This window comes from Camelus bactrianus, chromosome 3 (genome assembly GCF_048773025.1).
Source record: "Camelus bactrianus isolate YW-2024 breed Bactrian camel chromosome 3, ASM4877302v1, whole genome shotgun sequence".
NCBI classification, from domain to species: domain Eukaryota; kingdom Metazoa; phylum Chordata; class Mammalia; order Artiodactyla; family Camelidae; genus Camelus; species Camelus bactrianus.
Genome location: NC_133541.1, coordinates 107,955,198 through 107,978,954, shown reverse-complemented (window position 1 = coordinate 107,978,954; position 23,757 = coordinate 107,955,198). Strand labels below are relative to the sequence as shown.

The 23,757-nt window shown below is 51.8% G+C and overlaps 1 protein-coding gene across 1 annotated transcript in view; it reads left to right on the top strand.

The window, feature by feature from the left end:
* The window catches only part of CAMK2A (calcium/calmodulin dependent protein kinase II alpha), a 62,244-nt gene that overhangs the window by 7,384 nt on the left and 31,103 nt on the right, over positions 1-23,757 (top strand). Inside the window, exons 2-6 of the mRNA XM_010961787.3 lie at positions 7,708-7,802; positions 14,554-14,613; positions 20,511-20,565; positions 21,304-21,369; positions 21,482-21,554. Of these exons, the coding sequence (XP_010960089.1) occupies positions 7,708-7,802; positions 14,554-14,613; positions 20,511-20,565; positions 21,304-21,369; positions 21,482-21,554 (349 nt within the window). The remainder of the gene's footprint in view (positions 1-7,707; positions 7,803-14,553; positions 14,614-20,510; positions 20,566-21,303; positions 21,370-21,481; positions 21,555-23,757) is intronic.

Genomic DNA, 23,757 nt, shown 5'->3' with positions numbered 1-23,757 from the left:
GAGTCTGGGAGTAGGCGGTACAGCCCAGGCGGGGAGGAGGGAAGATGTGTGGTTTCAGTAAAAGGTCCTAGGATTTTCTGGCTCTACAGTGCTGCAGTTTGAGGAGTTTGGGGCAGCACTGCTATGCTGAGCTGGGGGGAGGAGAGAGAAAACCAAGCAAAGAGGATCCTGAGCTCCCAGTCCCTATCTCCTCTGCCCTGTTTGCCACCTGAGGACCTGCGTTGCTGTGTTTTATTTGTTATTAAGAAAGGACACTATATATATATATATATATATTATATATATATATATATATATATATTTTTTTTTTTTTTTTTTGCAGGGGGAGGTAATTAGGTTTATTTATGTATTATTTGGTTTTTCAGTGGAGGCACTGGGGACTGAACCCAGGACCTCGTGCATGCTAAGCAGGCCCTCTACCACTTGAGCTATACCCTCCCCCCTTACGAAAGGACATTTTGCTTAAAAAGAAGTAAGTAAAAAGAGAGAGAGGTCTTAAAAATGAGCAACAGTTTACTTCACAGATGGGTAAACTGAGGCCCCCAAAAGTGAAGGGATTTGCTTAAAGTATATAGAGGTGGATATCACGGAAACAGGTTATTCATTTTGTTTCTGAACAAATTTGATCTCAGGTTGGTAAGTGTTTGAGGAATCTAGGAGCCCTCAGAGAATTTCATACGAGCCACGATCACTCTCCCTCACGAAACACTCTCACTCCAACTCACAGAATGTTGTGTATTATTTCCCACAGACCCCGCGACCCTAAAGCCCATCTCAACTCCACGGTAGGGCCCTTTGATCCAAGAGTACGGGGTACTGGAAAAACCAAAGATGATGAATCAGGAGTCCTGGGTTCAAGGTCTTGGCCTCAGTTTCTTTATCTGTAAAATGGGGAGAGGGTGGACCTCAATGGCAAAATTACTGGGCATACCAGCCTCTGATGCAGCCACTTATGGCCCACACTCTGGCCTCTCGGGTGGAGTGGTTTCAGTGGCCAACTCCAACTCTGTCCCTCCCCACAGACATTCAAACCCCGTCTGCTCTGGGTTCCATGCTCCCAGGCCTTGCTCCGTGCCAAGTGACCAGATTAGCTAACCTGGGCTGTGATTACTGACCATCAAGAGGTATTGGATGCTAATACTCTCACAGATAACTTTCTGAAACCACCCAGCTTGTCTCTGAGAGGTAGCAGGCTTATGGGTACTAACTGAGTGTGGGGAGATTTGGGGGAGGAGTCTGGACTCTGATTAGGAGGGGCCTATCACCGAGCATCCAGGCAAGATGGTGAGTAGCTGGAAATTTGGGACTAGAATCTGAAAAGAGGAGGGGCTCATTAGAAGCAGATTTCAATCTTAGGTGATGGTCAGTGGCTTTCATCATTTTGGGGACGGGGTCACAGATTCCTTTGTGAAGCTAATGAAAAATACGCATCCTCTGCCCAGAACAATGCAGAGACACAGACTAATTTTGTTAAAATTTTAGGTGTGTTCATGAACCCCCAGAGCCTCCCCAGAGACCCTGGCTAACGGCCCTGGGGGGAAGAAATGGAGTGGGGAGTGGTGAGAATAGGGGGAGGGAGAACAGGGAGCAGCCCAGTTGAGGGGGGATGAAGATATGAAAGCGCTGTCGTTGCTGGGGGGGCGGGTACCAGGGAGAGGGCGGCGACCCAGAAACAAGAGGGAAGGTGGGTCTCAAAGCTGGGTGGCCAGTGGAGCCAAATGCCACCTGGTGTGGGGCAGGCGAGGCAGACCAGGTCCAGTGGGGACTGCAGGGGCTAGGGGGGACGGGCATCGGGTTGGCGGGCCTGGCACAACTTTTCTTCCAGGGAGCCGGGGGTGGGAACCAGATTGTGGTGGGTTCAGGGCGTGTGGGAGGTGGGAAGAGGAGGCGGCGGATGTCGGACACTTGTTCTGGAAGTTTGGCAGCAAAGAAGAGGGGAAGTGGCTCAGGCTGCTGGGTCGAGAGAAAGGCTCTTGGCTTTAAAATATTTTTAAGTTTAGGGGAATGATAGTTGTTTCATTTTCCAGAATGAGGGAGACCAGGGTGTGTTTGAAGAGGCAGCCACTGAAGGGAAGGCCTGAAAGGTTGTCAGGACCAACAATCTGACCCTCAAGGAGGGCAGAGTGGAGGGGGGGTCTGGTGATTGTGCCCCCATCCACAGTGCTCTTGTCTGCTGACACCCACAGGCACACTCTGGGCTCTGGATGGCCCGGGGGGAAGGTGGGGAGGTTCCCTTTAGAGGAAGTTGACAATAACTAGCCTTGGGTACCAGGAACCTCTTCCCATCCCTACGTAGTGGAGACTCCTCACCGATGGCCCAGGAGGAAGCCGGGCTGGGGCTTCTCATCTCCGTCTTTCAAATGGAAGGATAAGCAAACTGGCGGCCAAGCTGAGTGAGGACCCTGGTCTTTCGCGTCCCGACCTAATGCTCCTGGTGCTGCCAAGTCAGCATTTTGGGGTGTTTGAGACCAGAGAGGGTGATAAGCCCCCTATGGGCTGGCAGTCAGCAACTCCCAGGACACCGTGCCTGCCAGGCAGCCGGAAAGCAATTTCCAAGCGTGACTCTTGCTTTTCATGGCCCATTAGCACATTCCCACATTCTCAGCCACGCTGGACCCACTATCACTCTGCCCTCCCCATCCGTCTGTCAGAGGCAGGTGCGGCCTCCCTGCCGGCTCACACCCAGGGGCAGGCTGCTCGCCCCAGGGAGCACCCCGTCCCCCTCACGTGGGCCCCCCCCCCAGCACCTCTCCTGGCTTGCTTCTTCCCTGAGCTTGGCAAACAAGATCCATTTTGCTTCTCATAATGCCAGCTGTTCTCGTCATCTTGGAGATAATGATCTCAGTAAAAGGTGGTGTTTCTTGAGCCTTTACTGTATTCCAGAGACTGGGCTAAGCCCACCATATACCATATTCTCTCATTGAATCCTTGAAACAGCTGCTCACAGTGGGTATTTTTCTTACCTACATTTTACAGAGGAGGAGACAGGCTTACCGAGGTGAAGTAACTTGTTCGAAAGAGACTGAACCACGATTTGAACTCTGGTTGGGCTCGTTCAGGAGCGCCTGTTCAGATTCACACAGAACTTCGCTAGCTGATATGGTGGTCACTAGTCACTTCTAATGATTTAAATGAAATAAAGTTAAAAATTCGTTTCCTCAGTTCTTTTAGCCATATTTCAAGTGCTCTCTAACCATATGAGGCTACTGGCTGCCACACTGGACAACATAGACTATTTCCACCATCGCAGAGAGTTCTGTTGGCCAGCCCTGATATAGAATATTGAAGGTGGAAAGGCCTCCGTACTGTTTAGCTTCACGCTAACCCCAACCCCCACGTTGCAGATGAAGAAACTGAGGCCCACGTTGGGGCAGACCTCCCAGCAGGGCTGAGATCGCCAGTGTCTGTCTCATGCACACACCCCTCCTTGCCCACATTCTGTGACCCTCTCGCTAACACGGGTACACACTTCATACCCAGGGTGATGCACGTGTACTTTGACACACCCAGAGCCTCATGGCGTCACATCCACAAGGGCGCAGATGGGCTGCCAACACACACCTGCGGGCAGACACACCCCCTGAACTCTTTGCACCCAGGAACACTATCACAGGTGCTCCCAGGACCTGCCCACGGACGCCCCCCACTCACTCAGGGCCCTCACTGCAGGTCTCACCCCTTCCTTCCGGTCACTCTCGCCCACCCTGCCCTCCACACCTGGGCCTCCTCCTCTCTTCCACCCTGTCCAGTTTCCATACTCCTGCCCACCCACCCGCTGGCCACCTGCTCAGCTCGGGGCCGTGGGAGGAGTGGGCTGGCCCTTCCTCTTGCCAAGGCTGCTGGGCTGTGGCCACTCGCTCACGCAGGACAAGAATGCAGAAACATGACTTTTTTAAACAAAAGATTAAAAAGAGAGGAAGTTAAGGCTGCAAGCTTACTGCCCGCACTCTTATTTTTGCCACAGATTCTCCTCTGCCCCTCAGCTCCCCGATCCCCAGCACCGTGGCAGGCAGGGAGGAGCCTTTCCACTTGTGGACAGAGACCTGAGGCAGCATAGGTAGAGAGAGGGGCTCCTCGGCCCAGGCCCTCTCCTCGCCCCATTCGATGATTGTGTGCGTTGGCACATGCCCAATGTTTTACATGTGTTACCTCACTTAATTTCCCCAACAAACCCAGGAGCTAGATACTATTATTGCCCCCATTTTACAGGAGGAAACAGAGAGGGGAAGAGCCAAGTTGAGTCATGATCAGACCACAGGCGTTTGTGAGCCCAGAGCCCCTGCCTTTGAGGGCCGCACTCTTGCCTTTGGTGGAGACAGAAGACCAAGGGCAGGTGACCTGGTTCTCTTCACAGCCTCATGAGGAGAACGCCTGCTCACTTGAGGCTTCAGGTTCCTGATCTGTTAAATGGGAGAATCATAATCCCCACTTTGCAGGGTTGCTGGAAGGAACAGGGAGCTTAGCGGTGAAAGTGCATTTAAAGGGAGGACACATTCTGGGTATGTGAGAGGCTGATGTCCTCTGGATCAGCAGCTCTGAACTAGTTTTGATCAACTCCTCCCTCTGAGCATCTGCTAAAAGCTATGCATCCTTGCCCCAGAAAAAAATTAAAAAAACAAAAAGCATATACCTCCACTCAGAGGCACAGGATCTCCTTCAGGGGGTGGAGGGTTCCTGCAGCCTCTCTGCCCATGGCCTGGGCCCCTAGTTAGAATCTGGGATTCACACAAAAGCTTGGCTCTGTGTTGTGAGGAAGAAGTTCAGCAACTGTGTCTTCTTGTCTTACTGACATGGCTCCTAGGTCCTCAGCTCCTGGGGCAGAGCCCCGGTTCGTGGGGCCTGTCAAGCCCCTTCTCATAGAGCCCCATGTGATGGCCCATCGGTGCTGAGTTCCAGGGGGCCGGGCACCTAACAGGACTTCCCCAGAAGGCCGGCAGGACAGTGCCAAGCTGGCTGTGAAACAATCACCCGGGCAGCCTGTTAACTGAGAATACAGATTCCTGGGCCCACACTCAGAGACTCTGATTTGGTGGGTCGGGGTGTAGACTTGGAATATGTACTTTTAAAAGATCCCCAAGAGATTCTGAAACAGCCAGCTCAACAACCATTGGTCTAAGGTCTTTATCTAGGTTGGAGTTTTGTTTCTCTCAAGGAGAAATTTTCTCTCTCCCTCCGTCCCTCACATCCTCCCTCTCTCCCTCCATCTCTCTGTCATCAATATCATGTTAATTAAAGTCCAGCTCTGACCCAAGCATGAGGTGGATGCCAGGGAGCGAGCTGAGCCCTGCCCCTGCACTCAGAAACTTATCACCTCCCTCCTTCCCTGCCTTTCAGAAACCAGTGTGCCCACCTTTCTCAGATACCTATTCTTGTTCCTAACACCCCTGAATGAAGTCCTCTTCCCTGTCTCATTTCCATCCCTCTCAGTGAAATCTCCCTCCTGTTCCTACAGTAACATTTATGGAGGCCCTGTTGGTAGCAAAGATGGGGTACCTGTGCATGGGGTGTGAAGAGGAAAGTTCAAGTCCTGGCCCTCAGGAACTCTCTGTTGGGTGGACAGACAAGCTGGATGAGCAACCACAGTCCCGTGCTAGATGGGGAGGGGTGAGGGGCTCTGGGAGCACAAACAAGGGGCCCTGTCATGGCGAGACTTCTCAGGGAAGGAGACCCGGGTCTGCTGCTCTCCTCCAGGTGAACAGCAGACAGGGCTGCCCACCCCAGGACGGTCTGTTGCCATGCCCGTGAATTCTGGCCTTCTCCGGCTTTCCTATGAAGGCATATTTCCTGGTCTCTAGCCCCCCTTCCAGATCTTTGTTCCGCATCCTGCTCCGCAACTTCCCACCCGCTCCCTTGATGAAGCCCAGACATGAAGCCAGTGACATTATGCCCAGGGCTATGTGCGCAGCGGGCATCTCCGCCAGCCTGCAGGCTCCTCAGCGCCCGCCAGTGTCTGCCCCTACTCCCATCAGCCTCATCTTTGTGGCTTGGAGCTGCCTGCATGCTTACGAGAGGGGACCAAAGTTTGGAGGATATGGTGGGATGCGGCTGTGCCAGGAACCTGGACCTGCAGGCCAGGAAGTGGCAGGCACACTGGGTGGGGAAGAAGCCAAAAACCTGGGAGTATGGATATCTGAGTTCCAGACGCAGCACGGCCTGTTACCTGCTGTGTGACCTTGAGCAGTCTACTCTGAGCTATGCTGAGCTCAAAGTCTTGGGCTCCACTTCAAACTTAAGGAATCAGAATCACATTTTAACAAGATGCTGGGTGATTCGTATGCACATTAAAATTGGAGAAGGCTGTCCAGGAGACTTGCTTCTTGCCATTCGCCTGTGCTTAGGGTGGTAATGGTGGCGACCACAGTTAGTGTCGGGCCCTTTAGGGGCCTCCTCTGTGATATTCAGGGGTTGGACCCGATGAGCTTTGGGACAATATGGCACCTAAATGCCAGATCTAGCCCTCAAACTAGTTTTGTTTGGCAAGATATTATGCTTAATTTTTTTTTGGAATGAAGTGCTAGTACTTAAAAATTGGGAAATGTCACATAAATATCCAGACTTCTGGCTCTTCTTGAAAAAAATCAAGCAATCTGGGTAATGGGCCACATTCCACACAGCAACAATGTCTCCTGGGAGCAGTGAAGTTCACAGCCCTTGCTCCAAGTTCTTCAGCCACAAATACTTTGACGGTGAAATCTCAGGAGTGTCTTAAAACATATGAAAAGATGCTCAACTTCACTCTGAATGTGAGAATTCCAAATCAAATCCACACCGAGTCGCATGTTCCACTTGTCTCACTAGCAAAAATATGAACGTTTGATAACACATTGTGCTAAGGGCAGAGGAAATGGTCCCCTCATATACTGGTAGGTTCATCTCTAAGATGGATGGATAGTCTCTCGTTATCTGTCAATATTATCAAATAACACCTACCCTTTGACCAAATAATACCAACTCTGGAAGTTTATCCACAGACACCTGCACGCAGGGGAAATGTAATTCTAATGCACACATATAAGGTTAGTCATTGCAGCACTGTTTGTAATAGTTATGAATTGGAACTAACCTAATTGCCCATCAATAGGGGACGGGCTAGGTAAATTACAGGGCAGCCATACAATTAAATAATGGGGAACTCTGTGTTATAATATGGAAGGAGGATCTGTAAACAAATTTCTGAATAAAAGGAGGGTACAGAACAGCACGCAAAGGCCAGGACCATTTGCGAGGGGGAGAGCATCTGTGGAAAGCTGCTCTGGCCGCACTGGCCATCTCTGGGGAAGGGACTTTGGAGACTGGGGTACAGGGATGGGAAGGAGTCTTTTAACTATCTCCATCTTTGTGTCTTTTGAACTTTGAACCATGTCGTGTGTTACATACTCAAAGAATAAAAAACTGAAAGCTTCCAGGGACCTAGATTCTGTGATTCTAACACTGTATGATGCTAATATTTTAGAACTTGGTGAACCTAACTTATGACTCTAGAAGGCTCATCTCTCATGAGGCCAAGCTCCTAATGATTTACTACTAGTGGTTCTTCTGGGTCTCCGGGCTACTCTGTCCCCGAGTCGGATCACGGCAGCCGCTGTGAGCTCGAGCAGCCCTGGAGGAGGGACCCCTCCCAGCACAGTGCTGCTGCACAAACTCTGGTGTCTCCTGGGGATGCAGCCCTTGCGCCCTCCCTCACCGTCTTTGCCTCCTCTGCCCTAGGGGAGCCTTCTCGGTGGTACGCAGGTGTGTGAAGGTGCTGGCCGGCCAGGAATATGCTGCCAAGATTATCAACACTAAGAAGCTCTCTGCCAGAGGTAGGTGGCTGATCCATGCCTGACCCGCCCTCCGGGGATCTCCTCCCTTCACCCCTCCCTCTAACGTTTGGGTTGGAACCAGGACATGGGTCTGCCCCCCAGGGTATGCTGCTGTCAGAGGTGGGGCTCTTCATCCTACGGGTGTTATGAGAACAGACCCCTCCATATTCCTTCCTTAGGGGTCTAGGCTGGAGGCCACAGCCTCTCTGACAGGCCAGGCTCCCTGCCCTCCACCCACCCAGCCAGATGAAGGTTAAGGTGCCAGGTGGGCCCTCCTTTCCTTGTTCTTCTGCCACTTGCCTCCACTCTTACTGCCAGACCTCTGCCCCTAGCGTTCCTTCTGCCTGGATGCCCTTACCTGGCTCCTTACAAGGCTGGCTCTTTCTCAACCTTTGAGTCTCAGCTCAATGCCACATCCTTTAAGAGGTTTCCCTGACCTCCAAATCTGAGGGGATCTTCCCCATTTTTTCTCTTTCATTACTGTTTACTTTCTTTGTGGCTTTCTCCCAACCTGGATTTAACCCACTTACTGGCTTGGGTCCTTGTTTAATATCCATATTCCCTCTTGACCATAATAAGCACCAAGAAGGTAGGGATGGGTCTCACTCCCTATAAATGCCCAGCACCTAGGACAGCACCTGACACATCCAGGGCTGAACCAGTGTCCAGTGAACACCATGTGTACCCTGCTTCAGCCACACCAGTCCACCTTCTGGTCCCTAAATACTCCCTAGGACAGTAGTTCCCAAGCCTGGAATCCCTGGAGCACTTCAAACACCCCTGATGCCTGGATCCCACCCCCAAGTGTTGTGATTTAATTAGTCTGGGCTGTGACTTGAGTGTTGGAAATGATTCCCAGGTGATTCTAATTTGGAAGTGGTCCTAGACCAGCAACATCGGCATCACCAGGAGGTTGTTAGAAATGCAAATTCATGATTCCAGATGTAATGAATCAGAATCTGCATTTTTAACAAGACACCAGTGATTCGTGTGGACATTAAAACTTGGGACGCATGCTCAGAAGCTTTTCTTCGTGCCCTTAGCATGTGATGTGGTTAGGCTGGTAATGGTGGTGACCATGGTCAGCATGTTAGAGAAGATTATCTTCAAAGATCTATTATTCCCCACTCTCAACGGTGGGTCTGAGCTGCCTTGGGGACCCCTAGGGGTGATGGGAATTCTGTTGGGTGAGGCAGGTACTGGTGCGAACTGTGCAGTGTGGAAGACATCGTGTGAGCAGCTTGCGCAGCGTCCAGGTGTTTGCCTGGCATAGTGGCAGCTGTGTCTGTGCTGGCGCCCAGCAGGTGTGGGTTTCACGGTGGCTGGTACAGGATGTTCACATTGTCCCCCACGGGCCTCCCAGCAGGCTCCGTGTCAGACCGTGTGTTGCTGCCTTTCATCTCTCTGGCTCAGAGTTGCTGGGAGCCCAATACTGTCTCCCAGTTACCAAACTCCCTGGCAGGGAGGATAGCGTCCTGCAGGGAGAGGAGGCTGGGGTGGGGGTAAGAGTGGTTCTCTGATGAGCAGGGCCCGCAGTGGCACACAGTCAGCATGAACGCTGGTGTGGAAGGGCTGGAGCCGGAGCCGGGGCAGGGAGTCAGGGAGGGCAGGCAGGCTAACAGGAGTGCTGCCTCATGGCCAGATGCTGGGGCTCGCCTTGCCATTGCTGTGGGACTAGTGGCGATCTAATGCCCTCTCTGCTTTGTTTCTAGTGAGGAATGGAGAGATGTCCCCACCCCTGAGATACAGTAGGGGCAGGACGAGAGCCACAGTCCTGTGGGGTGGCACAGGATGTCTTGGGGTGACATGTTGTGTTGCCCCAAAATGAATGAGGATCAGGAACCAAAGTCCTCCTTGGAAGCTGGCACTCTCAGAGCCACATCCACACACACACACACACACACACACACACACACACACACACACACACACACACACACAGGACAGAAAGAGACAGATGTGTATGGGCAGAATGGAAGGGGCATTGCCTATTTGTCGGCTGGTGACTAAACATTACTGGGGCAGTGTAGACTCTGGGCTGTGCAGTAACCACCCAGCCCAGTCTCTGGCAATTTGTGGAGCCTTTGACCTCTTGGGAGGAAGATGTCCAGGCCTTGGTGAGTGTGAGGGTGGGAGTGGGGATGCTATCAGGGGAACCTTCCCAAAGAAGTCTGCAAACTGCCAACGCTTTTCTCCCCAGCAGGAGAGGAGGGGCAGAGCTTCTTTTAGCAGGTTTCTTTGTTTGCCACTCACGGGGCCCGGGGTGGGAGCGGTTTGATGTTGAATATTTGGAAACACACTCTAAGCTTCTCCTGAGAGCACACCCTGGTGACTTTGGCAGCTCCCAGCAGGGGTCGTGCCCACCCGGGGCATCCGACCACCCCCCTTCCTTCCCCACGGGGCCAGCCTTTTCTATCGAGTGGTTCCCAAACCCAGGAGACAGGTTTTGTGTGTATTTTTAAACTAGTCTTTTGTATAAAATGATCATAGTATAAATTCCAAGAAGCCATAAAGACATGAAATGAGAGGTAAAAAAAAAAATTTCCTGTCCCAATCCCTGCCTAATCCCCTTGGGAGGCTTTTGAAAAATGCAGCTGCCCCAGTTCCTCCCCTGAGGGTGGGGGATTCAGTAGGTGAGACCCAAGCCCCTGAATTTAAAAAATCCTGCTGGCCGTGACAATAGCCAGTCCATGCTCAGAGCTAACTCCCTGCCAGGGGCTCTGGATGCTTCCCTAGCCACAGTCTCACCAGGAAGAATTCATCAACATTTTAGGGCAGGCTGGGTGCTCGAATGTGGCTGGTGCAGCCATATGTGACTGGCCCTCAGGTACAGCATCCTCTACAGGCCCCGCTGTCCACCTGAGTGCTGACGGGTCTCTTCCTTGGCTCCCTGGTGACCAGTCCCAGGACACCAGGTGGGAAGCATGGTGTGAGCTCATTGGGGCTGCCCCTGAGCTTCAGGGCCAAGCAAGGGAGCATGTGAGGAAGCAGTAAGACACGTCTTTCCGGTCTGCCTCATTCGCTCCCCACCCCTGCCTGGTGTTCTTGGTCCGTGGGATTATTTCGCCCACCTCCCAGGATCTGGAGGGCTGTTGAGGCCCTGTGGAAGGAGGGGGCATTTCCCGTTCTAAGACTTGGAGATCTGTTTTCTCCTTTGGTTCCTGTACTTCCAGTTAGAATCCCACTGCCTGTCTGCCTGACGTCCCTTCCCTGGGCCCTGCTCTGCCCGACCCTGCCCTACTGGCACCGGCCCAGGAATCTCTCCCCAGAGTTTCCACCCATCCCCCACCTGCTAAGCTCTGGGCAGGGCCAGCCTCCTTAACCCCAACACCCTGGAGGCCTGCCCCCAGGGAGGGAGGGAGAAGCACCCATCATAATGGGCATTGGGAGCAACCCTTCCATGGGCTCGGGCAGGAGGGTAAAGACTAGCTTCTCTCAGACATCTCACTGTCACGGGACTCTGCTGAGCCGGATGGATATATGTATCAGTTATGAGAATGCAATACAGTACAGTAATTATGAACATGGGCTGAGATCCCAGCTCTGCCATTTCTTGGCTCTGGGAACTTGAACAAGCTGCTTAGTGGCTTTAGGCCCTAGGAACATGGCAGATACTGACAGACAAGGTCTTGATCTCATTGCACCTGTTTTCTAGGGAGGGGAACTGAAAAGAACATTAAACACACAAATAAGCTGGGTGATTTCAGGTAGTGATGAGTGTTATAAAGAAAATAAACCAGGAAAATGGGGAAATTATAGGGCAGGAGGGATACTCAGAAAAGGCAGCTGGGGAAGCTGTCTGAGGAGGTGACATTGTGCTGGGATCTGCCTGAGGTGAAGAAGGCTGCCATGAGAAGACTCTCCCAGGCAGAGGGCACAGCCAGTGCAAAGGCCTTGTAGTAGGAAGGGGACTGCAGTGCCTGAGGCCACAAAGGAGCCCAGTGTGGCTGGAGCTTCAGGTGAAAATGAGACAGGACCCAGCAGGATCTTGCTGGATGTGGTGATGAGTTTGGATTGTATTATAAGTACATTAGGAAGCTGTTAGAAAGTTGGAAGTCAGGGAGTTACAAGATTTAATTTATATTTTAACTAGAAGTCCTTGGCTGTCCAGGGGTTGTGGGAACTGTTCAGGAGTAGTTCCTCAGAGCTCTGAGTTGTAATAAAGCTTGACCACCTTGACGACCACCTTGATTTTGATAAAGAGACTGCTCCTGTATCATTAGGCCTCATTTTCCCCATCTACATAACGGAGCAAGGCCTCAGAGGTCAAGAGAAACTGTCCCTACATTTCTTGAGGTTCCCCATATACAAGAAAGTGAAAACCTTTCAAAACAGAGTTAAAAAATTATTGTATAAAGTGTGTGTTTACATTCAACAAATTAATGTTTTTAGCACTGAAAGTTGCAATGCAATGTAATTGTACTATGCATCAGATGATTACAACATTTATAAAAACAATTAGTTCCCAGCATTTCCAGCTATGAGGTCTGGTAACCAGGCCCATGTTTGAAGCTGTGTGACCAACATTTCTTCCATCAATCCTGTCAGTTGTAACTGCTCCTGGGTGACCTCACCTGGAGAAAACATCAGAATTCTGGATTTAGGTCCTTTGTCCCCTGAATGTGTAGCCTGGGCAAGGAGGAGCCCAGCCCCCTCTGATAGGCCCCACTTTGACCTGCCTGGTTTCTGGTTCTGCTTGGGATGGGTGGGGTGGGGGACAGGGTGTGGAGGCAGGGAAGATCCAGCCTTCTTCAGGTCATTGAGGACCCTTGGCCAGCCCTGGATGGGGATTCCCCCTCCTTTCCCCAGGGAACCACCCTGGAGGATACGAAAGGAGGCAGAGAGAGAGGGGAACCAGAGGGATGTCCCCAGCCTGCGCCAGCTCCCCCTCCCCTGTCCCCCCGCAGCCGCCTTCAGCTGGGGAGTGGAGCTTACACTCTACAGAAAGAGGATTGGACTTAATTGCTTTGCTGATGGAAAAGCCACATTTCAGTATTGATCTCAGCTTCTGCAGCCCTTGGAGGATGCCCAGTGATTGCTGTAATGGAGAGGGAAGGGGAGAGGGGAGCCAGCTGCCTGGGGACAGGGCTGGAACTTTCTCTATCCTCATCGCCCTCCCTGGGGCCCACCTGCTCTGGAGGGGCCAGAGACCAGGGTTCTAGTCCTGGCTCTGCCTCCTGTGGGCCTCAATTTTCCCAGTCGGGAATTGGGGCATGGGGATAGGTGGAAGTGGTGGTGATGAGTCAAGGTGTGGAGAACAGGATAGCACGGGGTTTTAAAGCTCACCCTTGGTTTCTGACTGCCTGGGTACACAGTGTGGCTCTACTGTTCACCACAGTGTGACTTTGGGCCAGGTACTTAACCTCTGTTGCCTCCTCTGTAAAGCCAGCATGGTGATAGTACTGCTTTCAGAGGACTGGTGGGAGGACTTGAGATGTGTTTAGAGTGCTCTGCATAACACCTGGCACATAGTAAATATTCTACATTTGCTCTTGACCTCCCCCCCCCCATTTTTTTTCCATTTTGTTGTTTTAAATTAAGGTATTAACTACCAAGTTGTGAGAAAAGCACCAAAAAGGGAATTGAGAAATGCATAAAAACAGTGATGCCCACAGCCCAGGGAGGTGTGGAGGTGATTGCGGTCAACAGCCTCAGAGTCAGAGACCACAGGTGCAGATCCTGAACTAGGCCTTTCTCCCAGATGGGAGGGGAAGTCCTGGAAAGTAGGTGTTCTGAGTCCTCTCAAGGGAGGCGGCTTCAGCAAATCAATACAGCCCTTCTCCCATAGAGAATACCCACTCCTTTAGAAAGGTTCATTCATTCATTCCTTTGCTTTTTATTAACTTTATTCTTACGTTTAAAGAATCAGTATGGGTTGAACGGGTCATTTAAATGTCCTAGTTATATTCGTGCTACATTACACAGAAGAAATGATAAGTATATATCTTTTTTTAAATGGAGTTATTTGGAATTGAACCCAGGATCTTGTGCATGTTAAACACACACTCTACCACTGAGCTGCACCCTCCCTACCATTCAGTTATCTCTTGAGCACCTCCTATAGGCCAGGCCTTTGGGTAGATGCCAGGGGTACATTGGAGACCAAGTCCTTGCCCTCAAGAATAGCAATATCCGTGAGACACAGTGGGACGTGCTGTCCAGGGACCCTGAGAGCAGGGAGGAGCCCCTGCTAGCCTGGCAGTCAGGGCAGGCTGCCGGGAGAAGGCGCCATTGAAGGATGGGTTGGAGAGAGTGATGGCTGGTGAAGGACAGATGGTTGGCTAAGAAGGAGTATTGCAAGCCCAGAGAACCACACGTGAGAAGCCCCAGAGTGAGAGGGCTGAGCAGGGGGTGCCGGGAGAGGTGAAATTCAGCAGTTCAGTCCGGCTGGAGTGTAGTCTGAGGGGCAGGGCTGGAGGAGGGGAGCAGAAGCCTTACCGTCGGTGGGGGCGTTCCAGGCTGCATGGAGCTTGGCTCTTACACAGGCAGGGGATGCCCCTTACTTGAGAGCCCAGGAAACTGAGGCCCAGAGAGGGGAAGGGACCTGTGAATCACTGCAGCCCCGGGCCCTCTCTCTTGGGCTGCTTCCCGCTGCCTTCCTGGAGGACCCAGAGGCTCCGCCCCAAAGGCGAGCTTTTCCAGGGGCGGGGCTGCCCTGGGAGGTGGAGGTCATCCGAGGCCGTGAGGGGGGAGAGGTGGGGTGGGTGCAGGTGCCTCCCTCACCTGGGCTCACTGGGCACCTGTGTTTCAGACCACCAGAAGCTGGAGCGTGAAGCGCGCATCTGCCGGCTCCTGAAGCACCCCAACATCGGTGAGTGTGGGGGAGGGGCGGGGCTGCGGGGGGGGGCGGCCGCCTCTCCTGCCCAACCCCCCGGTGGGTGGGTGTTGGGGCAGCTGCTCTCTTTTCCAGGGACGGCGGCAATAGTGGTGGGAAAGGGGGGTGTCGTTAATGGTTTCCATTCTCCTCAGCGAGCAGCTTGGTTGGGGGGAAGGTGAAGAAGGGGCCCTTCCTCTCAGCCCACACTGCCGGCAGCCTCCTTCAGAAAAGCTGTTTCAGGAAAAGTCCCGAAGCTCTGCGAGAGACGAAAATAGGCCCAGCTTGGCCTTGACCAGCGCAGCCCACTCCCCAAACCCACCCCCATGCTGAGTCAGCACGGCGCCGCCGCCCTGCCCCCTGCCTAGTGCTAGGCAAGCCCCAGGGCGGCCCCTGCCCCCGGGTGGACTAGGCCAGGCTGCGTGGAGAGGCTGAGCCCAGGGCCGGCGGGGATGGCACTGAAACAGCACCTCACTGCCTGACCTCCCCTCCCCCATCCCTGCACAACTGGAGGGCTGCATCCCCGCCTGTCGGGGTTCTGAGTCATGGGGGGGAAGGAGTGCAGATTCCAGATATAGTTATGTCAGGGAATGGCTATGTGACCTTGCGTAGGAGCACTACCCTCTCTGAGCCACTTTGCCCTATCCTTATAAGGAGAGGGCTGTCTGGACCAGCTGGGCATCTTGTTAAACAGTAGATTCTAGTTGAGTGGGTTGGTCTGGATGGGACCTGAGGTTTTACATTCCTAACACGCTCCAAGCTGATGCCAAGGCTGCTGACTCACCACCCACACTTGAGGAGCAAGGTCTAGGTGCTCTGTAAGGAATATTCCTACTCTGACAGCCACCAAGTCTTTTCCTTTGGGAGAGACGCATCTCTCCGTGTCCAGGGCCCCAAGGGTTAACTCTCCTGCTGAAGAAAAGCATCTTCATCTGCTATTTATACCCAGAAGTCACCTCCCCTTCCCTGTGCCTGGGAAGGGGAGCAGAGCTGCACACACAGCAGCCAGAGGCTCCAGAGCCAGAATCAGAGAAGGGGCAGCAAGGTGGCTGACGGGGAGCAACCCTGGTTGGACCCTGGCCCCTGATCTGCTTATGGCCATGGGTGGCTTCTACCCTCCCTGGGCCTCCACCTCCCCTTGACCAGTGCAAATGGTCAGCACAAATGGAGGGTTTGTGAGTGGTCTCTGACTATAAAATCCCATGGTTTTTACAAATGCCATCATTCCTGGAGGAAGGAGGTGGGGACTGTGTGTGTGTGTGTGTGTGTGTGTGTGTTGCTCCACAATTGCAACTGTCTCAGGTCAATGCTGCCACCTCCCATTTGTGCCTCCTTCTCCAGTTATAATGGGGAGCAGTAAGTTATGGGATCTGGGGCTGGGAGACTTCAGCTCAAATCCTAGGTTTGCTGCTTACTTGCTGTGTGACCTGGGACATATTGCTTAACCACTCTGAAGCTCAATTTTCTCATTGGAAAAATGGAAATGATATATACCTTGTAGGATTGTGATGATTAAATAAAGCATAGCACCATGACGTCCCAAAGTAAGGGCTTCATTATCATTAAGCTGCCCCCTTTTCTCTCAGTCTACACCCTCCCACAGAACAACCTTACCTGAAGACTTATCCTCTTTCCTGAATCTTCATATGATTCTCCTTCCTTTGAGCCATCTGGATTTTGGGTCATCAGTTTGGAGCATTATATATATTATGGCGGTTAAGAGAATGGAGTTTGCAGTCAGACACACCAGCTCTGCCTTTTATTAGGTGTTTGAGCTTTGACAGGCTGTGATGCTCTCAGACTCAGTATCCTCCTCTCTGCAATGAAGAATATCATGGTACCCATTTTCTAGAACTTTTGGGAGGGTTAAATGAGATATTGCAAGTAAAGCACTTGACACAAGCCTGGCAAGTAGCCAAACCTCAGAAGCAGCAGCCATCATCTTCATCATCACTGAGTCATTTGCTCCATTCATTCATCCACTTTAGGTCAAGGGCATCTGAGGCCCCACCATGTGCCAAGGCCTCTGCTAGTCACTGAGGATGTGCAGAAGAAATGAGGAGGGGCTTGGGGCAGAGTGGCTGATGCGCAGGGAACTGGGGAGCAGAGCTGAGATACAGAACAGGAAGTTGCTTAGAAGATCCTGAAGCTATTGTCAGGGCTGAAAGGGTCCTCAGAGGATACTGCTTCCTGAGCCTCCAAGCATCTCACTTCAAAGTAGATTGCAATCTGCCCCAAGTTCAGAGAGGTACAGATGTGGATGCAGAACCTAGGGGCTGAGACTGTGCCTAGAGAAACCAGACTGAGTCCTGTTCAGCCTGCTTGGCAAGTCCAGCCAAGGGTACTGGCTGCTGCCTTTGTGTGGTCACTTCCCAGCCCCAAAGCGACCAGGTCAGGGAGGTCCCTGGCTTAGTGCAGGTGGGTCCAACTGTGCGATGCACGAGCATTTACCTCCTGGATCCTGCTTGGGGGAGAATAGTACCCTGCTCTCTGCACCTTCAGCACCTGTTGCTGAGGTAGACTCCCCAAAGGCCAACCTGGGGAGCAGGAGACAACCTGCTGGTTTAGCAGGTGATTTAGGTTGGGCAGGAGAAGTGAGGGTGGTTGATGAAGATGATGATGTCTTCGTGTATTAAGTTCCTCCTAGTGCCAGGCCCCGTGCTGGGGGCTTTACGAGCATCACTGCGTTAATCCCCCACAGCACTCCAGTGGTATTAGCACTGCCACTAGGAGACGAGGCTCAGAGAGGTTACATAATTTGCCCAAAGTTACATAGCTTTTACGAGGTGGAAGCTCTGGAAGGCAAAGCCAGCGAGTCTGACTGTTGAGCCCGTGTTCTGAGCCATCCTGTGGACATCAGGAGTGTGTTGTCAGCAGGGCGGCAGCCAGGGGAACAAGGATGACCCTTCAGTTGCCGAGAGAAAAATGGTAACTGTTGGAAATGTCAGAAATTCATGAATCCCACTACATAAATGAAAAGTAGATTACAGATTGGTTTGTTCTGTGACAATATTTTAAAACGTCAAAAAGTGACAGTGTGAGTCAATGAGCACAGGCACACCAATCTCCCCACCATGAGAGGGGACTGTTACATAGACCGTGGCCCTTGCACCTCTTGGATTCAGGGTTGAGTGTTTCTTCAGGGCAGCCTCCATCCATGGGAGGGGATGATTTGTGCACCCAAAGGAGGACTCCTGTCTCTGGGGCTCAGAGCTGTGATTCGACCACCTCTCAGGGATTGAAGCCAACTCCAGTCAGCAGGTGGGGGCTGGAATCCAGCCCATATCCCCCTCAACTGGCTGCTTAGAGGGCCAGCCTTTTACAATCAGCACAAAGGTACCATCTGAGCTAGAGTGAGCTTTGGAGACGGCCCCCCGTCCTCATGCCCCACGCCAATTCTGTCCATTTCTTTGAGCCCTGAGGACCTTGTCTAAAAGGTGCTGAGGCTCCTGGACAGAGGGTGGCTCTGGGTCCCCAGTCTTCTTGGAGCTTCTCCCTAGAGGCTGTTGACTCAGTTCTAAAAGCCCTCTCTGAGATGGTTCTGGATGCAGCCTGGCTTCTCACAGCTTCTCACACTCAGGAAAGAGACGTTGAAAACACACACCTGAGCAGGGTAGATGGGCCGGAGTCTGCTCCCCGAGAATCCTCTTGGAGGAAAGGGTCTTTTTCAAAACTTGACGTTGGTGCACTATTAATGCAAGCTTATGGTAGATAGATGAGAAGACAGGTACTCTTAAAAGTATCTCCTGTGACCTGAGCATCCAGAGCTGACACTGATGCTGTATGCTTCTGTGTGATATTTGATGTCTGTGCCTTCTCAAGTATGTTATCTCAGGTCAGGTTTCCTAGAAGCAGAGCCCGAGGCAGGGAATCAGGTGCTTGTGATTTACTGAAGGTGTGCTCTCAGGGGAGGCCTGTCAGGGGTGGGGTGGAGCAGGATGGAGGAAGAGCAGGAACGGAGCAGAGATGAGACCTCAGGTCAAATCTAACTCTGACCTGATCCCAGGTGGAGGGTGCAGTGGCGAGGCCTCTGGAACATAAATCCCATCTTGCCTCCCCCTTAAGGCAACGAGACGGGCCTTTTGCGCAGACTCTGCCTCCCCACGTTAGTCAGTCATCCGCTGAGAGCTGCCGGTAACCTTGCGGGCCAGGTGGCTCCATCAGCCATGGACAGTTCTCCAAAGAAGGGGGGCAAATAGCCAGCCCCCTAACAGCTGCAGGATGGCTGCACCATCTTACTAACGGGGGTCTGGGCAGGACACCAGATTCTGCACACAGAAAATACAGGCTGCCTATTTAAAAACACATAGATATTTTTTTAAAAAAAGCAAGCCTACCTTTGCTTTTAAATGAATTAAAAAATTGAAATAGATGAAAGGATAGAGGAGTAGATAGAATCGTAGCAGAGCAAGTATAAGAAAACATTAATGATAGACTCGAGGTGGTGGACGTGTGGGTGTTCACTTGACTGTATGTTTGAATTTTTTATAATAAAACGTTGATAAAAAAATCAAAGCAGGATTATGTTATATGTGCTTACTCTTAGGCTACCTGCTTTTTAGTGTTGCTTTGAAATAGTTGAAAAATGTATTTCAGTTACTACTTATATAGATCATTTACTATTTTAAAAACATTTTTATTTAAATTTGCATCCCCTTCATCCTCCATCTCTGGTCCCCATTTCCCCTGCCTTGTAGGCACCCACTGGGATATTTGATGCCTGCTTCTCCAAATGTTCTGTGCAGATACGAGAGCCATAAGCTATTTAGGGGACTTGATATTGAGTCAGAAATAATGCATATGGCAAGAATTCAGATGGCACTAGGGTTTACAGTGAAAAGTCTCACCAGCCCATGACCCCAGCTGTCCCAATTCCCCTCCCCAAGGCACCCTCAATGCTCACATCTCTGTATCCTTGCAGAGAGATTTATGCCATACACAAGCTTAAATACATCCTTTTAAAAAATGACTCTGCATACTGTTTTGCACTTTGCTTTTTCACCAAACAGCATAATTTAGAGATGATTCCAAACCAGTGGATACGTAACTGCTGCGTTATTTTAACAGCTGTGTAATTTTCCATTGTGCGATGCACCATAATTCTTCGGGCCCACATGCCGCCCCCTCCCCTCCGTGGACATTTTTAGGTTGTGGTGCAGGGAAGGACATGAATTTGTCCTGGGAAGATTTGCCCTTGGCTGGCAGGGTGAGGGTCCCCCCCAAAGTCAGCCCCAGGCCTTGGGCCCTTTTTTCCAGAAGCTCAGGGGGTAATTTTGGAAGCTCTGGGCTCCTAGGAGCTTGCCTCTGTTCTTGGTAAATGAAGTATGAAGAGATGACAGTTTCTCAGCACGCCAGAAACTCAGGGACTGCTGTCACTCCTTCATCCACCAGCTCCATTACTTCCTCAGACGTGGACGCAGAGCAGGGGCATTAGCTCTGGGCCAGCACCAAGTAAGCACCGATGTGTGCCTCGCGGAATTTTCCCAGCAAGCCTGCCATTCCAGGAGTTTCTTTCTGGTTGTCAAGGCAAGGAAAGAGAGGCTCAGAAAAGTGTAGCAACTTGCCCAAAGTCACACAGCTAGCAAGTGGCAGAGATCTGAGCCATGGTCTCTTTCCATGATGCTGACCAGCCCAGCAGGGAAACTGAGGGTTGGATGGGGAAGGGGATCAAACTTTGACCAAAGCAGCGGTCTTAGTCTTGAACCCGAGGAGTCTTTCAGGAATGCCTGAGGTCAGTGAGCCCTGTACATCTGTTTGTCAAAGCACCTGATAACTGTCTTGTACTCAGTGACTGTCTGAGAAATTGGGATGTTGGCTATTCAAGGGGTAAGAGGGAGGCCAGGGGTGCAGAGCAGTGTGTCCTGTGTAACCGACTGCCTCGGCCCCTCCTGCAGTCCGGCTCCATGACAGCATCTCTGAGGAGGGACACCACTACCTGATCTTCGACCTGTGAGTCTGGCCCCACCCTGGGATGTATACAAAGTTTCCCACAACATGGTAGGCCTGCCACCCGAGCAGTGCAGGCTGGTTTTCCTGACACACCAACAAACACTTTTAACTTTCATCATCATATATTTAGTTTTGTTTCTATTTGTGGCCGGTGGTGCTGGTTTTCCATTTCTGGTGGGGATATAAAGTTGCCTTTTGGGATAAATTTAAAGTTTTTAGAGCCAAGTCGATGGAATGAAAAACAATCATGAACTGATAGACCTTGGTGGTTCCTGGTCTCACTTGTAAATAAAACAGTTATTTGAGATGATGAGTGAGACTATGAGGAGGGGTGGGGGCAGCAGGGATACAGGAAATCTCTGTACCTTCTGCTTAATTTTGATGTGAACCTAAAGCTACTCTAAAAAATAGTCTATTAAAAAGACAAGCTCCAGCCCTTGGGTTCCTAGGCGCCTAATGAATCTTAGTGATGTATTCTGAGTACCCCATCCCCGGTCTTAACTCCAGCCTGCCCCTGGCTGGGGAGAAGGGCTGAGGGTGGAGGGGAGGAGGTCAGTGAGAGGGTGGACTGGAAGTCAGGAAGGGAGTTGTAGCTGGAGGCACCACCCCCTGTGTCTCCTTGCTTTGGGGCTGAGATTCTGAGGTCACTGACCCCATCCTTAGCTCCCTGGAGACTGTTCCAGAAGAGGTGGCACCTGGGGCCTTTGTGGGAGGGTGACTCTGTGCCTGTCTTCGTAGGGTCACAGGAGGTGAGCTGTTTGAAGACATCGTGGCCCGGGAGTATTACAGTGAGGCTGATGCCAGGTGAGTGCCAGGTGCAGCCTGGCAGTGGTGCCTGGGGGCAGGGCACTCCCTCCTGCTGGCTTCCCAGGGGAGGCCCGCACTCCCACCCTGACCCCTGCCTCTGTCTCCCCAGTCACTGTATCCAGCAGATCCTGGAGGCCGTGCTGCACTGCCACCAGATGGGGGTGGTGCACCGGGACCTGAAGGTGAGTGGCCCACCTGAGGGCACTGCTCCCTGGAAGCCTGTTCCTCTGCCCCCTGCCCTTCCCTCCACCTGCAGAGCCAGAGTATTATCAGAGGCATTATTAGCTTCTCTGAGTGGGGCTGGATGGGGAATATTCCCCCTACTGTTCAGATGAGGAAACTGGGTTCAGGAAGTTGAGCATCTGGGCTCAAGACCCAGTTTTGCCGAATCCCAGGCCCATGTGCTTTGTGCCAGGCCAGGTGAGACGCCGGTAGACTGCCAAGGCTGGCTCTGGTGGAATCCAGATCCCAGCTAGGCCACTTTCCATCTGCACGGCCTCAGCTTCGTTGCAGTGGTAGTTGCCATAGCAACCTCAGAACAGGGTCGGTGAGGATGTCAAAGGAGACGGCACAATGCCTGATACACAGATGCATTGCTAATCTTGTTTCCGGGTCTCTGGAGCAGAGTGGTGGGGTAGGAAAGCAGGCCTCCAAGCCCTCAGAGTCCTCACCTGAAGGAGACGGACCAGACTAAGCAGACGTGGAGTCTGAGCTTGGCACCAGCTGCACAGCCTTGCCTGGTCAGCACACACGTCATGGTTCTCCTCTGCTGGGCCTTGAGACGTCGGTGCCTGGTAACTGTGGAACATCACCCCCATTTTGCAGAGTAGGAAACTGGGCCCTAAAGAGTCCAAGGGATTTACCCAAGAGCATGCAATGCAGTTCAGTTGTGCCTGAACTAGGACTGGGGACCTGGCCTTCTGACCCCGGATCACATGCCCTTGGTGGGCTGGGGCCAAAAGCCACCCAGTCGGCTTCCTGCTTCTCTAGCCACCCCTTCTAGGTGACCCTGCTGGGTATTTGTCAAACCTCTTCTTTTTGGCCTTCAATGACTATGAACTCACTTTTTATGGGGTAGCTCCTTGAATTATTAGGAAATACTCCTTCAGTCTTTCCCACTGTTGGGGCTTGTCTGTGAACCCCAGTTCTACCCTGGAGTCACTTGGGTGGCTTTGCAGCAGCTCCTAAGACATCTGCAGGCTGTTCTCCATCCCCCACCCCCACCCCCGGGAAGGGATTTCCAAGCCCTCCTCATCCTGGGTGCCCTCCCTGTGCATCCTCTGGTCAGTCCAGGTCCCTTTTGGGGGTACAGTGCTCTGACCAGAACCCCTGCGCACCTCTGACTGTCATGAGCCATTTGTGGCTTCACACCTGAGCCCAGATGAGCTCCCTGTGGTTCAGTCCAGACCCTCACACAAGTGTGCACTCAAAGAGGGTCTCTGGCCAGACATCAGGGCGGCTCTCCCTGAGGAACCGTCCCCATTAAAACCACATCCCCTGCTCGGGAGAGGAACAGGAAGAGGCAGCACAAATTTAGGCCACTCTGGATAGATTAATTAGTGGCACATTCATCAAATCAGGGCAGGACAGCTACTAAGACCCAGGACATGTTGGGAACACAGTCCCCAGAGGCCAAAAGAGGCCTTAACAAGGGGCAGTTGGAGCTATATTTGTTTGCATCCTGCCTAGCTTTGGGCAGTGGAAAGGTCAGATGTAGGAGCCCTTGGAAGTCCCAGTAAGGAAGGGGGTCAGAGGAAACCAGCAGTCCCCAGAGACTTGGAGCCCACACTCTCCCTCCCCAAGCAAAAAACAAAATATGTGTACTGATGCTTTTCAAGCACTTTTAGGCCACTGCAAAGCGCTTTATATGGATTATCATAATTAATCCGTATGTCACTCCATGAGGCAGGCATTATCTCATCTTTTGGAGAGGAAACCAAAGCTCAGAGAGGTGCGATAATTTGCCCAAGTTCCCTAGCATAGAAGTCGCAGCACTAGAATCAGAAGCTGAAGATTTCTTTTTTTTTTTTTTTTAACATTTTTTATTGATTTATAATCATTTTACAATGTTGTGTGAAATTCCAGTGTTCAGAAGCTGAAGATTTCTAACTGAAGTTTCCACTCTTGGTACTCTCTGTCCTGAAGAGGGGGATTTCCTGTCCTCTAGACCCAGGAGAAGACAGCAGCCTCGATGCCCCACAGAGCAGGTGGCACATAGCAAGTCCCCCATCTCTCAGCTCAGAGTGGTTCAGAGCATAGCTCTGGAGCCAAAATATGCCTCGATTCTGGCTCTCTCACTTACCAGCTCTGTGGTCTCGGTCAAATCACTTAACCTCTCTGAGCTTCATTTTCTTCATCTTTATACATAAGACAAATACTCAAGTC